Source organism: Curcuma longa, chromosome 3 (genome assembly GCF_044706935.1).
Source record: "Curcuma longa cultivar G26 ecotype Majalengka, Jawa Barat chromosome 3, ITB_CL_G26_1.1, whole genome shotgun sequence".
Classification (NCBI taxonomy): Eukaryota; Viridiplantae; Streptophyta; class Magnoliopsida; order Zingiberales; family Zingiberaceae; genus Curcuma; species Curcuma longa.
Genome location: NC_133863.1, coordinates 8,570,746 through 8,586,003, shown reverse-complemented (window position 1 = coordinate 8,586,003; position 15,258 = coordinate 8,570,746). Strand labels below are relative to the sequence as shown.

Sequence of the window (15,258 nt, the reverse complement as noted above, 5' to 3'; positions counted from 1 at the left end):
TATAAAAGAAGAAATTAAGATGACGATATCGTAATCTCTTCACTAATAAATAGTATGGAATATATATAATTTATTATGTACTCATAAATAATAATAATAATAATTAACAGATTCTATTTTTCTTCACCTCAGCTGAGCCCAACTAACTCAACTACCATCACTCCATCGTTCACCGATCAGCTGGAATTTCGTTGACAGTTGGACTTCGAATGCCCTCCTATTCCAAGCCCGACTCAAGTCTAAACGCTCCTCAGCCCAGATAGCGACACGTGTACACACGCCTTCTTTCCGGATGCTAACCTATTTATATTCTCCACCTCAATTCCGAGCTCTCCCGTCCGCGATCGGCCGTCCTCGGTCTCTTTTCCTCCTGCTTCCCCCCCTTTCGCTTCTCCCCCACCGCCCGAGAACAATCCCTAGCGCAAGAATTTCGCCCCCTCCTTTCCGGGAGGATTCTTCAATCGGTGGAAATGGCGACCAACGTCTCCGCCGTCTACATCCAGGTGGTGGACGATGTCATCAGTAAGATCCGCGACGAGTTCATCAACTTCGGCGCCGGGGAGAGCGCCCTTGCGGAGCTCCAGGCGGTAATTACTTCCTCCTTGATGTCTGAGCCGAGATGATATTGCCCTCGTCTTCCGATCTTTCTTATGTTCGCCTCCTGTCCGGGGCTTCCTCCCTTTTCGAGAAGTTAGTGTTTCGGCTTACTTTGGTTCTTTTTGTGATGGGCGCAGATGTGGGAGATGAAGATGGTGCAGGCCGGCGCTATACCCGGCAACATCGAGAGGCCGGCCCCGCAGAAGAATGTCGCCCCGACGCCGGTGCATGATCTCAACGTGCCTTACGAGGGGCCGATCGAGGAGTACGAGACTCCAACTGCAGATATGCTTTTCCCACCGGTGAGTAGAGTTCATTGTCTTTTTTTTTTTTTTGTTTTCATTAGTTTAACTTAATCATTCACTTTTGGTCCGATGTTAGATTAGTGTATATTTGGGCATTCTTGCAGACTCCCTTGCAGACTCCCATACAGACACCACTACCTGGAACTGATTCGGGGATGTATAACATACCCACTGGCCCCTCCGATTATGCTCCGTCTCCAATTGCAGATATCAGAAATAGCCTGGATTTGAAAACTGGAAGACCTAGTCCTTACATGGTACAGTAATGTAATTTATAAAAAAAATTTTGTATGATTCTCCAGTGATACATTTTCTTCATGTTTTACCTAATGCCATGAGTTATGCTCTGTTTATGGACATGAATTGTGATAACACGGGATCTGATTAAGTTGCATTGTCTTATTGGTCAGCAACCACCTTCGCCGTGGATGAGCCAAAGGCCTCTTGGGGTAGATGTTAATGTCGGTAAGCTAAAAGGATATATCAATTTCCTTGTCTGATTACATTATGCTATAATTCTTCATCGAGTGTGAGGTTGGAGTAAGTGGCTTTGTTTGCTGATGCGTGTGGAATACAGCTTATGTTGATGGCCGCCAAGAGACTGATAGAGGTTCATCTCAGCATGCCATGACTCAGGTATGCAGTATTCCTTTCCTTCTTTAGTTTGATTAGGGACAGGAGTCCTAGTAATCGCATTACTGATAATTGAGGATATTTGTCCTATGGGTAGGTTCTATTGCTTGATTTTGCCCCTTTCTTTTTACTATAATTGCAAGTGTCTTTTTTTATACGATTGATACTTGTTATTTACAATTTATTATATTGGATGAAGGACTTTTTTATGAATTCCTCCGGGAAACGTAAAAGGGATGACTATCCTTCCCGTTTAAACCCTGGAGGTTATTTACCGCAACAAGATGGAAGTGGAGATATTACAATAGAATTTTCTTTGCCACAGGTAGATACCCTCTTTTGAGTTGCATATCTGCTTGATGTTTGCTAAAATATGACTGAATCTCATTAATCATAAGGAAATTTTATTGCAGTTTGTTGACTACGTTTGATTTGATTCTCAAATTAGCCTATGTATGTTTGAATATCTCATTTAGCGTCTTGATTTAATTTTCTTTACTTAATTTGGCTCTTCTTTTAAAATTATTAACACCACAAATTCTTTAGTTGAAAAGTTTCAAACTGTATAAGTATTCTCAAAGTTTGATTACATTACAAGTGAGTGGATATTCTCATTGAAAAACTTGTGATCTCGGGTATAAGCTAGATTGAGATCTAAACCCTAATCAAAGAGACTAAAATGGAAAAAAGGAACTCTTCCTGATGAAGTGCGAGTCTGATCAAACTTTTGGTGTCAAACTTCAATTTTCTTTAAATCTTGCTACATTAGATTTGACTCTCTATTGTGCTAATTTCACTGTAAGCTGAATTATTATCATAAACTATAAAGTAATCACTGGGAAACACTAACCTGGACGCACTTTTATTTAGATGAAGTTTTTGATCCTATCACAAGAATTGGTCAGTAAGGTACCAATGACAAGGTTGTTGTGATCCTATCACCTTAGACATTTTACTGGAGCAATTTGTTGTGAATCGCTTGATGACGTTTATCTTCAAAAATGTCTAAGGTGCTCATTTAGTTGTTGGAATTTGCTGTAATGTTGAAATGGATGCCTTTTGCATTATTTCAAAATGCAAAATGTTTGGTCCCTAAAATGGCATGCTACTGATAATGATAGAACATTTCTTTGGTTCAATTATTTATGCCTAGGCGGCTGGTAAATTTTATTCTTTTAAGCATAGCTGTCTCTTTTTCTTGGGATATAGTTCCTTCATATATTCAACCTTGGTGATCTCAGTCAATCCTTGGTAGCAATCCTTTCTCTATCGATGGTTAGATTGTGTGCAGTTGTCCTTTGTAGAATGTGCATAGTGCTTTGTGATTTTAGGTTTTCTCTATCGATGGTAAATTCTTTCTAGAATGTGCTTTATGCTTCTTAGGGTAGCAATCCGTTTCCTGAAGCACCCAACCTTGAAGCACTGCTTTTTATTGAGGGGTAGCTTTTTTCCCTGACCTTTGTTTAACTAGTATTAGCTTTTGAATATTGCTGCTATGGGCTCCAACCCTGAAGCACCTTTAGTGAATTCTCATTCATTTGTATCAGTTGTTTGGCTGCAACATGAAAGTCATTGATGCTAGTCATTCTAAAACTACTGAAATAATGCAAACGCTAAAGATGCCCCTACTTTTACATTATCATGTTGGTTGGGCCCATGCTGAGTAATCCTGACAAATATAAATAGAAACAAAAACAAGTTGCTCTAGTTTCTCAACAAGTTAAGAGTCAGCTGCATGTTGAATTTATCTGAGCACGTGTGGAAATATTAGACCAAGTCAGTGAGGAAAAATGAAGCAAAAAAGCATCCTGCTCTAATTTTTCTTGATAAGTTATGTCAGCTAAGTTTCTCTGACCATATTTTGGAATTTTAGACCAAGAAACGCAAAATTGCTCAATGAGTTATTGTTATAAATGCTCTTTACTAGGGTAAAATTTTTGGCCACTTGGAAATTGCAAGTAGGGTTGCTGGTTCACATTTTGACAAAGTTGTATGTTCTTTTCATCTGGTATTCATGATAAGATTTTGTTTTGTTTATTTATGTGGATTTATTAGAAATACAAGATTTCTACCTTTTTATTTTTGCTACTAGAAACTGAGACTTAATCTTTCTCTTTGCCTTTGTGTGATCGCAGAATGTGGTAAACCAACTTCATAAGGGATCACCTAAACATGGACAAGGATCTGTAACTTCAAAGGTCATTCCAGACAGAGGTCAACCAGCTGTACTTCCTCAGAGTGATGGAGTACAAGATGACTATGATGATGTATTCAATATACTACTGGTTGCTCCAAAAACTATGTTTTTTTTTGCTTATCTATCTATTTACAAATTTGTTTTCTTTTCTTCTTTGTTCTTGCCAAAGTTGTTTCCCTTCCAAGGTGTGACTACTGAAGACTACAATACACCTGGAGACCATGGTAATATCCTATCTCTAATGTGAAATTTCTCTACAAGTGGACATTATGCTTTTCCCGTTTGCTTTACTTCTTTAGTTGAACTACGAGCTCCAACCCCTGCTGTTGCTACACCAAAACCAAGTAAAGATGAAGCAGAAGAAGATGATGAGCCATCCCTAAATGAAGATGACGACGATGATGATGAGTTGGATGATGACCAAGATGATGATGAGCCAAATACTCAGCATTTGGTTCTGGCTCTCTTTGATAAGGTATTTGCTTGTAGATTATCATATTATATCATCAAAGAATTTTGTTTTTTTAATGTTGATTGGTGGTCTCTATAGGTCACGCGGACAAAAAGCAGATGGAAGTGTACCCTCAAGGATGGCATAATGCATCTTAATAACAGGGACATTCTTTTTAACAAGGTAATTAGCATTGGTAGTTCTTGTTTTTTTAATTTTGGGATTAGCTGTGTTGTTTAGCTATAATCTATCAAAACCTGCAGATTGTATGATTGTTCTCATAACATTAGATAATATTTCATGCCATTGGTCTGGATGTTCACGATGGTGTGTTCTTGAATCCTATTAAATTATGTTCCATCGATTTGTTCAAGGGGTATGGTCTCAGTTGCTCATCACAATGATGCTATGAAGACAGATAGTTTATGTCAAGCTCAGCATTCTTTAGATCTTTAAAAACTGTAACTGTCATTTGATCGTGGTGATCTGAAACCCAAGATCTAACTCATTATTTACAATCTGTTGCAAAGGCGGCCCAACATTTAACTCTTTTTCTTTTTGGCTTTAAGAAATTGGCCCACTGTTGTTGATTTGGATAGGCTTGTTTGTTTCAGTTGAATGCTTAATTGCTTGATTACTTTATATCAGAGCATCCACAAATTGTCTGTTGTGAAATTTGACTTTCATAGTTAGTGTTAAATTTTAATATAAATCTACATGCTAAATTAAACTTTAACAGCTGAATTTATATTTAATGAATTTTTGAATGACACTTGATTTTTTTCATTTTGTTACATACAGTAAGGACTATAAAAGACTGCCCTCGAGCAAGAAATGTGAAAAGTTTGATGGTTTATGTATTTTGTTAATGTTGTTAGAGCCCAACGTCTAGCTTCCACAAGCTGATGATTGATTTGGGGTTCTACATGGTTTTAGTTTTTCTTTCATCCTTTTGTTTGACAGTGCTTTCATCTGACACACATTTTATGAAGCCCCCCTTCCGTAAGTAATCTTGGCTCCATCAGACAAACACGGTTTCTAAAGATCACTGTGCACAGAACTCAACATAGTATTTCTTTTGAAGATTTTTTCTTTTATCATTGATTTCTGTTTGAAAATGTAGTATGTTGTCTTTGAAACCATAGTATTAGGGCATTAAAAGTTAAAACCGTAGTGCATAGGTTTCCTTGATAGAAAACCATAGTATGACTTTTCACTAGTAGTACATGGACTCGAACCATAGTACATAGGTCTCTTGATGCAAAATTATTATATAGCCTTTGAAACCATTGTGTATGAGCGTTCAAGACCATAGTACATGTAGTGCATATGACATAAAATACTAATCATATGACCTTTGAAACCATTATACATGAATGTTAATTGCGAGAGTTTGTAGATTCTATAGATGTGTAGTATATTGTCTTTGAAATCGTACAATATGGACATCCAAAACTGTAGTGCTATGGTTCTAGGGTCGTTGCAATTGTAGTACATCAATGTAATTTGAGAGGGCCGGGAGTAAGTTGGGAGGGAGAACTAAATGACATGAGAAAAGAAATCACAAAAAGTTGCTTTAAGATTTGGGTATAATGACCTTAATTTTGTAAGATCTGTATTTTATTGTCTGATGGAGCAATCCTCCATTGAATTCGTGTTCGCTTCCATCGAGCAACTTAATTTCCATCCATGTCTTGTGCATTGATCAACTTAATTTTAGTTTATCTTTTTTTTTTCCCATGAGAACCTTTCAACCATATTTCACACTGTAGTTGCATGTTTTGTGTGACTCAACAATTATTTTAATGTCATTTTCCGTCAATTTGTAAGTTCAACTAAACGGCACAAACAATAGACCAAATATCAGTAGACAAGAGCCCCAAAACACTTGTATGGATCCATTATAAGTTATATGGTCCTACATCAGTGCTTTTCATAGTTTAATGTGGCATGTGAACTCACATTGACACCTCCTTTTTCTTGTCGCAGGCAAACGGTGAGTTCGAGTTCTAAATGTTCTTGCCCTTGCAGCCATGAGTTTGTCAACTGGAAGCATGAACTGTGGCGTTATCTATTCTGTAAGCTATTTGCATTTATGTGAATGGATTATCAAAAACGCTCTCTTGTAAAGATGGTATATTCTGAACCTTTAAATTTGTTGCCATTTTTTTTATTTCGTATAACTGCAGTATATTTCGACATTCATGACCATTTCTTCTGTTCATCTTCTCGAGTTTGCAACTGGGCAGTGGAGTCCTTGTATTTCTCTTAATGATTGATGAACAAACAATATGATGTGGTTACCCTCAATTTTACTACCATCATCCCTCTGTAAGGCCGATAGGCCATGCGAAGAAATTAATTCGATAGGAAATGGTTGTTTGCGATCTCAAAATCCTTCCGAGAGAATAAGCATTCACTCTTGAATTTGTTTGCCATGACCACATGTTGTACAGGAAGAAAGGGAAGTATCATGATGGTCATTCGAGTATTGTGAGATGAAGGTAGCTGTTGAGTTGGAGAAATAACTGATTGAGGGGTTGGTCATATCTCACTTTCCTTTATATATATATATATATATATATATATATATATATAGGAGAAAAGATGGAAATAAAGAAAGGGAAATAATTTAATTCCATTCACATCCTCAATTATTTGGCGAATCCAATGGCATGAAAGTTTACATGTCTTACAAACACAAACAATATAATGCCTTTTTTCCCCAATTCTTCAACTTTTTTGCTTCTCTTGCACTTCCTCCTTTTGAATTTCAACACAATTCTTAATCCATTTGAAATTTGATAAATTTATTTATTATTCTTTTAATTTTATCCGAATAATATTAGATAAAAACATTTGTTTAATTCCCTTTTCTTTTCTAAAGAAAAAGAGGGCCTAAAGATTTTGCTACCATCTGCCGGCGCGTCGATGCGATGAGTCCATGTGCTCTCGATTAACTTTTGTCTCAAATCCAAAAAAGAGTAATAAAAAATAGCACCTCAAAAAGATGAAAAAAAAAGAAAAAAGTGAAAAGGAAAAAAAAAAGAGAAAGTAAAAAAGAATCAGGAAACGAAAAAGAATTTGGTCTTTATATCGTGGAATTTCCCAGAGCGTTCGCGAATCTTGACGGCGTTAAGTTTGTGATGACGATGCGACCGTCCGCCAGATTCAGATAAGGCAAGGGAAAGAATGTCGAATGAAAATGACGATGATGTCCTGGAGCACAGAATTACACAGAAATACACGTACTATCATTCGTTACCTTAAAAAATACCTGCTATCATCCGATCGAAATTGGATGGAATAGAAGAATGAAAAAAAAAATTGAAAGAATTATTTATTAAAAAAGAAAGAAATGATGACGAGTAATCTCGGGTCAGGGCAAGCTTCACCGGGCTCATGACCTGACCGTGGGCTCGCTGTCGGGCAGCCTCACAGTAGGTGGACAACAAAAACTATAAAATAAATAAATAAATAATGAAAAATTAAAATACCAACATCATCCATCCGCCGACGCGCTTGCGGATCGATCGCCGACTCGTGATTTTGACTCCTGGCATTTAGTCAACGTCACTTGTTCTGACGGCGTTAGTTACCAGCCGTTGTGAACTCATCCCCACTGGCACCGCCTGCCAACCCCCAATGGACACGGCCGTTGACGCCGTTACGCGGAAGTCTCCAAACGTGTCGTCACGCCGTGGATGCGATGCTTCGTCGACTTTGAGCGCTCGATAAAAATCCCCCTTTTGCTCTTCTCTTCTTCTCTGCGTCGCCAAATCCCTCATTCGATCTCTTCTTCTCCGCCCCCGTAGGTTGACGTCGCCGATCGATCGGTGGGAGTTGGGCAATTTTGGGGGCCGAGCTTCGATTTTGTTGATTGGAGATTGGAACCAGTTGTTTGGTTGATTGATTCGTTCCTCTCTGGGAGAAAGTTTGGATCTTTGTTCGTGATGCCTTCTTCCATGGCGACGGCGTCGTCGTACTGGTGCTACCGGTGTAGCCGCTTAGTGCGGGTGTGGCCGGAGGGCGCCATCGTCTGCCCCGACTGCGACGGGGGTTTCCTCGAAGAGGTGGGCGCCTCCCCTCCTCCCCGCCGTCGGTTCCCCTCCGGCACCGACGGGCCGCCTGCCGCCGCAGCTCCCAGATCCCGTCCTTCCTCCGACCTCAGGTTTCGCCGCAACCGCCGCGGCGCTTCCGGAGACCGCTCGCCGTTCAATCCGGTCATCGTGCTTCGTGGCTCATCGGGAGGAGGAGGCGAACGTGACGTGGACGGGGCCGCCGCTGGAGGCTTCGAGCTTTACTACGACGAGGGCACCGGATCCGGCCTCCGCCCCTTGCCGGAAAGCATCTCGGATTTTCTGATGGGATCCGGATTCGACCGCCTTCTCGAGCAGCTCGCTCATCTGGAGATCAACGGCGTCGGTCGCATCCGAGGAAACGAGCATCCGCCGGCATCGAAGGCCGCCATTGAGTCGATGCCGACTGTAGAGATCGTCGAAGGCCATATCGATATAGACTGCCACTGCGCGATCTGCATGGACGCCTTCGAGCTCGGGACCGAGGCTCGCGAGATGCCCTGCAAACACATCTACCATCAAGATTGCATCTTGCCATGGCTTTCGCTCCGCAACTCATGCCCTGTATGCCGTCACGAGATGCCGGCGGAAGTCCCAGGACAAGCTACTACGGTGTCGGCGCCCCAAGGCAACGAGCACACTGCTGCCGCCGCTTCCCCGGCTGCATCCGGGAACGAGGAGGAGACAGTGGGCCTAACAATTTGGAGGCTTCCTGGTGGAGGATTTGCAGTGGGAAGGTTCGCGGGTAGCCGGAGAACCACCGAGGAACGGGAGTTCCCAGCAGTTTACACCGAGATGGATGGTGGATTCAACAACAATGGTGCACCAAGGAGGGTCTCATGGACCTCAGGAGGGAGAAGTTCAAGGGAGAGGGGAGGAATTGGTCGGGCAATTCGCAGTTTGTTCTCCTTCTTTAGGCGACCACAGAGGGTTTCTTCTCCGCGATCGAGCTCAGAATATACTAGTCCACCATGAACCATGTTTGAGTATACAAATTTGCAGTGGTAGCTTCATCACTGAAAATATAAGATGCTGTAGAACTCGAATCCAAATCAACTAGATGAATTTGTTTTGTTACAAGACTCTGGATCTGTTCTATTCATCCAAGGAGTAAATTTGATCCATTGGCTTTGCATCCAAGGAGCTTGGATTTGTTCTTTCCCTTTGAAAATTTTGTTTCTTGTTGTTGCTTCTAGCTATAGTTGCATAATAGTTGGCACGAGGTGTAGTTGTAATGTTTGGTGATGAGTCAGGTTATGCTACTAAATAGTACATGTCCTGGACAATGTGAAGAACATCTTCATATCTAGCATGTGTTTGAGTTTTCATTTTCTATATAATATTCAATCCACAAAGTTTCTTCTACATCATTCATAAAATGAACTAGTATTATATTACTTTTTGTCTATAATAATTGGATAAAACTAGTTGTTTAGATTTTTATTGAAAAAAAATTGAGATGGAAATTACTCACAATCTATATCCGGTTGACTTCTCTTGCTCATCCAACTCACAGAATACAAACACAAACCGATCGAACCTGCAGTTGAATAAATACCAAAAGTCAGAAACAAAACCTGCATTACCAAGCACCGTTAGCTTGGTCAACCAGATAACTTACCCTACAACTATTGAATAAAATGTTATGATAAGAACTAGAAGGTTTCTACTTTAATTATATTTAATTAAGTCAGTAGTACCTTTCAAATTATTTAATAATCCTTTCCTTTTTTTTGCATTTCTCAATTACTCTATCTCTCTTAACAGTTAGGATGTGATGGGATGAGAATGAGTAGAATAGTAAGTAGTTAGAACAGATACAAAATAGGAATCAATTTGCACTCAAAAAAGCCATGGGCATAGGCATTATAAAATTCACCAAGTATCATACCGTGTAATCCTTGATGGTCATTCCCCAAATAGCACGGGCCAGCCTGGTCTACACATATAATAATATAATATATATGCATTACACTATTCAATGACAAACAAAACCAGCAAAGTGCACCATGATCAATAATTAAATACAGGGATTAGCTATTAGTGCGTGTCCCCTGCAACAGCCATGGGCGTGGCATGCACGCTTAATTTAGACAATGAGAGATCCACCATGTGTAAACAACAGCTTGCAAATGGCTGGCGGTCATAATTAGCATATTCTTTGTGTGTTATCTGGAAACAATCCAACTGTGTCCTCCCTCTCAGTTATCAGCAGCTCCAAGTTGTTCATTAGGTTTTGTAAGTCAGAGAATCTGTTCATCAATCAGAATGCATAAATTTCCAGTTGAAGTACACGATAGAAAAGCAGTGAATGATGTTTACCTAGTCATATGTTGGTTGAGATGAATCGTGTTGAGTTGCTTATATCTCCTGATTAACGCATGTACAGTTTGATGAATATCTTCAGATTCTGATACTAAGCATCATTGGGCTTCCATGTCGATATTGCATAAATGATTCTTCCCTTCCATCCCTGAATCAACCACCGATTATCTTCACCGATAAGAAAATCCCTGTGGTAGTTGGTTTTCACCTTATGCTTAGCTTTCTTCACAATGTCAGGGTTGAGTGGGAGCTGTTCAAACCCAGCCCTGAGATTTCTAACCTGCCACTGCTTACAAGTCTCGGGTCTTTCCACCCTTTCTGAACCTTCACATGCTATAACATTAAGAGCATCTCTGCCAAAGAGATCCCTCTCAATCAACAACCTCTGTTCATTGTGGCGTGCTACATTTGTTTCGAGCATGTCGAACAAAGCGGAATAGTGGAACAGAGCTTCTCGGAAGCGTGTGATGAAAAAGGGTGCACTGTATGACCCGTTCACTATTCCATGTATAAAAACATCAGGGTTCATCCTCCTTATCATGTTCAGGACTCTATTCCTAGGGCTGTCTACAACCACAGTCTCATCCACAAGATTTCTGAAGCGGTATAGGCAATTGACAACCACAACCTCATCTTTATTAATGTGAAGATCCTCGACCTGAATATTTTCCCATTTAGAAGCGATAGCCTGATACTCGAAAGGGATATTAAAACTCTTGGCATAATCTGCTAACCTACGTCCTGTCTCTTCGATTCTCTCTGTGGGACGGAAACCTGGTTGTGGTACATCAATACCAGTTATCCGCAGATTTGGAGGGTCGCCATCCCTAGCTGAGAGACGCTGGATAAGGCATGGCCATTGGAACCCAAAATAAATGCCAAAGTCTATGATGTGCACTTTGGATGCCTTATCTGTCACATTAAGGATTGTCTGATTAGCAAAAAAGTATGAAATTCTCTTGAAAGGGCATGCAGCAAGATACAGATGATAGGCCTTCAATATATCTGTGGCAGTTGTCCTTTTTGCCACAAGGGCATGATAGATCTGACTTCCCGTACCAGCCAATCGGGCCTCAAGACCATCTGCAAAGCAATATGCCAGCTTCTGAGTTGCATCTCCATCTGGGGAAGAATGCTGTCTAATCTGCTTCAATAATTGATCAGCAGTTTGGCGGTCATCTGCTGCCACTGCTTGAGCACAATGTATGAGAAGAGTTCTAAGATCCACCACTTCTTTCTTAGTTTGTTTCTTTCCTCGTGTCTTGCCACCATTCAATCCTTTTGAGGAACAATTCTGTGCAAGTTTGATAGCTTCATTCTGCTTTTCTTCCCTTAGGGCAGATATGTTCTTTTGGCATTTGCCTCTCTGGCAGAGCAAAATCATGTCAAACATTTCTGACCTCATCTCTCCCTCAGAGGAAACAGCTGACTGCTTATTGCTCCTCCGCTCTACTAAATCCAGGTCATCTTGGCTTGGATTTTTTCGACCTCTGAATCCATATGAGAGACATTCTCTAGCCTCCAGCTTTGCCTTCGTAATAAATGGCCTATCTCCTCTCAGTAGCTGTGATGGTGAAACATCTAAATTGATCGCCAATTTATCATTACTAGGAAGGAACTTGCTTGCTTCTTCAACTCCTTTCTTGAAATGCCATGCAGGCATGCTTTTGAAGAATAGACTGGGAGACATGGAAACATCGACGACAGGTTTCTTTTCGCTGCTGATACAGTTTGAAGAGTTTGATGGAGATGGAAACAAATTACTAAAGGAACTAGACTGTGAACTCAAATCGTGGCCATTGCTGGAGTCAGAGATAAAGCTATTACCAACAAAGCCATTAGCTTTACTTGTACCACAGCTAGAACATAAGTTACCATTTTCACGATTGTCGGTAAAGTCAAGGTTTGCCAAACTTTGCTGAACTTCAAGCGGTGGTCTCTCTGGAGATGGTGGGTAATTCTGGCCGAGGATGTCATAGAAGGGTTTCTCTGCAGCTCTTAGGGTTGACTCTTCCGTATAAGTGCTGATTTTTCCATCTATATCTTCCTCCATGAGTATTTTGCTAATGTAACTAAGGGACATGTCTGAACAGAAGATATCACCATCTTCCGGGCTATCTCCCTCAGTGATCGTGCTGGTGCTGGAAGTGGGATTGGCATTTGTGTTGGTACCAGAGGCCATTTGGGGCAATTCCGCACTGTGACTAAAACCTAGATAAGGCTGCGGTTCTCGTAATCCAATGGCCCGAAAAATGTTTTGATCAGAGAACGAATCATCATTGCTCCATCCGCTCATCATGCCGGAAAATTCCTGAAGACCGGAATCCATAACCATTGAGCCGAAATAGCCCCTGCAAAACCTAATTTGTATAGATCATGCATGAGCAATGTAAAGTAGTCATCAAGCCTAAGACGTCACAAACTATCAATTGTCAAAATAAAGAAAAGAACCAGAAGGTCCCAAAAAAAACCCCTACGATTCGTCACGAACGAACACAACACCCAAAAGGCGGAGTCAAATCAACAATTCAAATTCTGAACAGAACTTTCAAAGTCAGTAGCTGCACGCATCAAATCTCCATACCAAAAACGAATGAAAGATGACTTAATGGGAAGAACAAGCGACAAAATATTAGTATCCGCCCACTAAGATCAAGCAAAACTTCAAGGAATCCTCCTATGTATTCATGGAATCAATTTGAAAATCCACAAAAGAAGCAAAGATGGTAAGTTTACTTTCCATAAATCTACAGATAAGATCGAATCAAAGACAAGCGAGCAGGAGGATGAGAAGCAGGAGGAAAAGCTAACCTCTTGAAGAAGGCGAAGGCCGGAAGAGGCGAAGTCTTGTCGAGCTCGCGAAGACGAGAAGCGAGGCCCGATAGCTTCCGTACCGCCCTTTTTTCCCCCTTTCGGCGTAGGATTATAACAATCTCATTTATAGGCGCTTTACCAGGCAACGTGGTGGAAGACAACCCGTCCGATGGAAATTCAACGGTACGATGTGCGTTTGGTTGGCCATCCGATCGTGGTAGTGTGAATCGGGCTAATTTAATCGATTGTACCCACCGTGTTCATGGCTGGGTGGGGCCCGCCCGAGAGCTGAGTCGGCGGTGGGTGACCCGCTTATTATAATTAGTGTGAAAGAAACACTTTATTATAATTAATTATTATAACGTATAATAATTAATATAATATAATTATATTAACTATTTAATAGCTTCTATAATTATATTAAAATAATTTTTGATGAATTTAAATAATTTTCATTAAGTTGACAAATAATGTTTTGATATAATAAATTTAAAATTTATAATTCAAAATTTTACAATTTATCTATATAATTATATAGCAGCTTAGTTCTTTGATCAATTTAAATTATTTTGATAAAATTTAAATAATTTTAATCTAATTGATAAAAAGTATTTTGATATAATAATATTCAAAGTTTAAATTTAAGGTCTAAGATTTTAGAATTTAAGATTTTAAGATTTATAATTTAAAATTTAGGATTTATCTATAACTGCGTAGTAGCTACTTAATAACTTTTACAACTGTGTGACAGTAATTTAGTAGCATTTATAATTATTTTAAAATTAATTTTGATCAATTTAAAATAATTTTAATGAAGTTTTAATAATTTTAATTAAATTGATTCAGATTATTTTGATATAATAGTATTTAGGATTTAAATTTTAAGATTTAAAATTTAGTATTTAGATAACTGCTTCAACGTAACTTTACTTAGTTCTACAACTATTTTAAAATAATTTTCATAAATTTAAAATAAATTTAATAAAATTTAAATAATTTAACTAAATTAATAAATAATATTTTAATATAATAATAATTTATATATAATAATTTTAATTAAATAAAATAATTAAATTCTTACGTTGGAGTAACTATTGAGGAATTGTTAAAATAAAAAATAATTTGGACATAAAATATCTGATGGGATAAAAATTATTAAAAAAAAATAGATATCCTTTTATTATTTATATAATATGAGATATCCTTTTCGATTTTTACTCGTATCAAACTGAATTTGAAACGTGCTAAATATAACGTAAATTTATAACATGTGCTAAAAACTTCGTAGATAAATATTTTATTTTAACTTTTTGACATTAATTTGCTGCAGAATATGAGATGCGCCATGTTCTCCGGTCAAATGATATGCTCTCGCAGTTTTATCCACAACGGTCACTCCGCTTGAAAGTCAGCGAGAACGGTCCAAATTCAATCCGAGCCGCGGCTTCCACGCTGCTTCCCATCCAGCTCGATCCCTCTGACTCCACCCGGTCGCATTCCGTGCGGACCACGCAATATTTACTCACGAGAGGGCGCCGGTTCACTGATTTGGACCGCTCCTGACTTGGTCGGCAAGAAATGCCTGCATCAGCATAATTCATTTTTACCGAAACACCCTCGTATTAATTAACAAATTATTTCGATAGTTAATTTTACTTAAACCAACTAATTCCTCATTTTCTTGGGCAAATTTGCTTTAATAAAATTATTTATTTTTAAAAAAAAACTTTAAAATTGACATTTCTTTATTTTTAGACTGCAAATATCATCGTCAACATTGGTGGGTCCGACGCCACCGCCTGCTGCAATTGGTCAGCTTTGGGTCTCTGCTGTCACGACGCGGAGACCGAGATCCCT

The 15,258-nt window shown here is 39.3% G+C and overlaps 3 protein-coding genes across 5 annotated transcripts; 2 read left to right on the top strand and 1 right to left on the bottom strand.

Annotated features, from left to right (window-relative positions):
• The first annotated feature begins 351 nt into the window (after window positions 1–351).
• LOC141824454 (transcription initiation factor IIA large subunit-like) lies at window positions 352–6,355 on the top strand. Of its 2 annotated transcripts, none has more exons than XM_074711750.1 (11): window positions 352–587; window positions 735–899; window positions 1,019–1,159; window positions 1,313–1,367; window positions 1,480–1,538; window positions 1,735–1,860; window positions 3,671–3,802; window positions 3,902–3,956; window positions 4,032–4,207; window positions 4,283–4,366; window positions 6,173–6,355. In XM_074711750.1, the coding sequence occupies exons 1-11, from the start codon at window positions 471–473 to the stop codon at window positions 6,194–6,196; spliced, it is 1,134 nt and encodes a 377-aa protein (XP_074567851.1). In that variant the 5' UTR covers window positions 352–470; the 3' UTR covers window positions 6,197–6,355. The 2 variants fall into 2 exon arrangements, with proteins under 2 accessions (XP_074567851.1, XP_074567850.1); XM_074711749.1 differs by having other exon boundaries at window positions 1,007–1,159.
• Window positions 6,356–7,938: 1,583 nt separating this feature from the next.
• Window positions 7,939–9,617, top strand: LOC141824185 (E3 ubiquitin-protein ligase RDUF2-like). The gene has a single exon (XM_074711428.1). It carries the CDS (start codon window positions 8,137–8,139, stop codon window positions 9,235–9,237), a length of 1,101 nt encoding a protein of 366 aa, XP_074567529.1. The 5' UTR covers window positions 7,939–8,136; the 3' UTR covers window positions 9,238–9,617.
• A 480-nt stretch (window positions 9,618–10,097) lies between these two features.
• LOC141825066 (scarecrow-like protein 9) lies at window positions 10,098–13,479 on the bottom strand. 2 transcript variants are annotated; one of them, XM_074712443.1, is made up of 3 exons: window positions 13,399–13,478; window positions 10,585–12,947; window positions 10,098–10,514 (listed from the first exon to the last, which is right to left on the bottom strand). In XM_074712443.1, exon 2 carries the CDS (start codon window positions 12,920–12,922, stop codon window positions 10,679–10,681), a length of 2,244 nt encoding a protein of 747 aa, XP_074568544.1. In that variant the 5' UTR covers window positions 12,923–12,947; window positions 13,399–13,478; the 3' UTR covers window positions 10,098–10,514; window positions 10,585–10,678. The 2 variants fall into 2 exon arrangements, with proteins under 2 accessions (XP_074568544.1, XP_074568545.1); XM_074712444.1 differs by having other exon boundaries at window positions 10,209–10,514; window positions 10,585–12,938; window positions 13,399–13,479.
• Between the last annotated feature and the right edge of the window lie 1,779 nt (window positions 13,480–15,258).

Coding starts and splice junctions, on each gene's coding strand:
- LOC141824454 (XM_074711749.1), top strand. CDS start 471: ATGGCGACCAACGTCTCCGCCGTCTACATCCAGGTGGTGGACGATGTC. Junction 1,368..1,479: donor TGGGGTAGATGTTAATGTCG/GTAAGCTAAAAG, acceptor TGTGGAATACAG/CTTATGTTGATGGCCGCCAA. Junction 1,861..3,670: donor TAGAATTTTCTTTGCCACAG/GTAGATACCCTC, acceptor GTGTGATCGCAG/AATGTGGTAAACCAACTTCA.
- LOC141824185 (XM_074711428.1), top strand. CDS start 8,137: ATGCCTTCTTCCATGGCGACGGCGTCGTCGTACTGGTGCTACCGGTGT.
- LOC141825066 (XM_074712444.1), bottom strand. CDS start 12,922: ATGGTTATGGATTCCGGTCTTCAGGAATTTTCCGGCATGATGAGCGGA.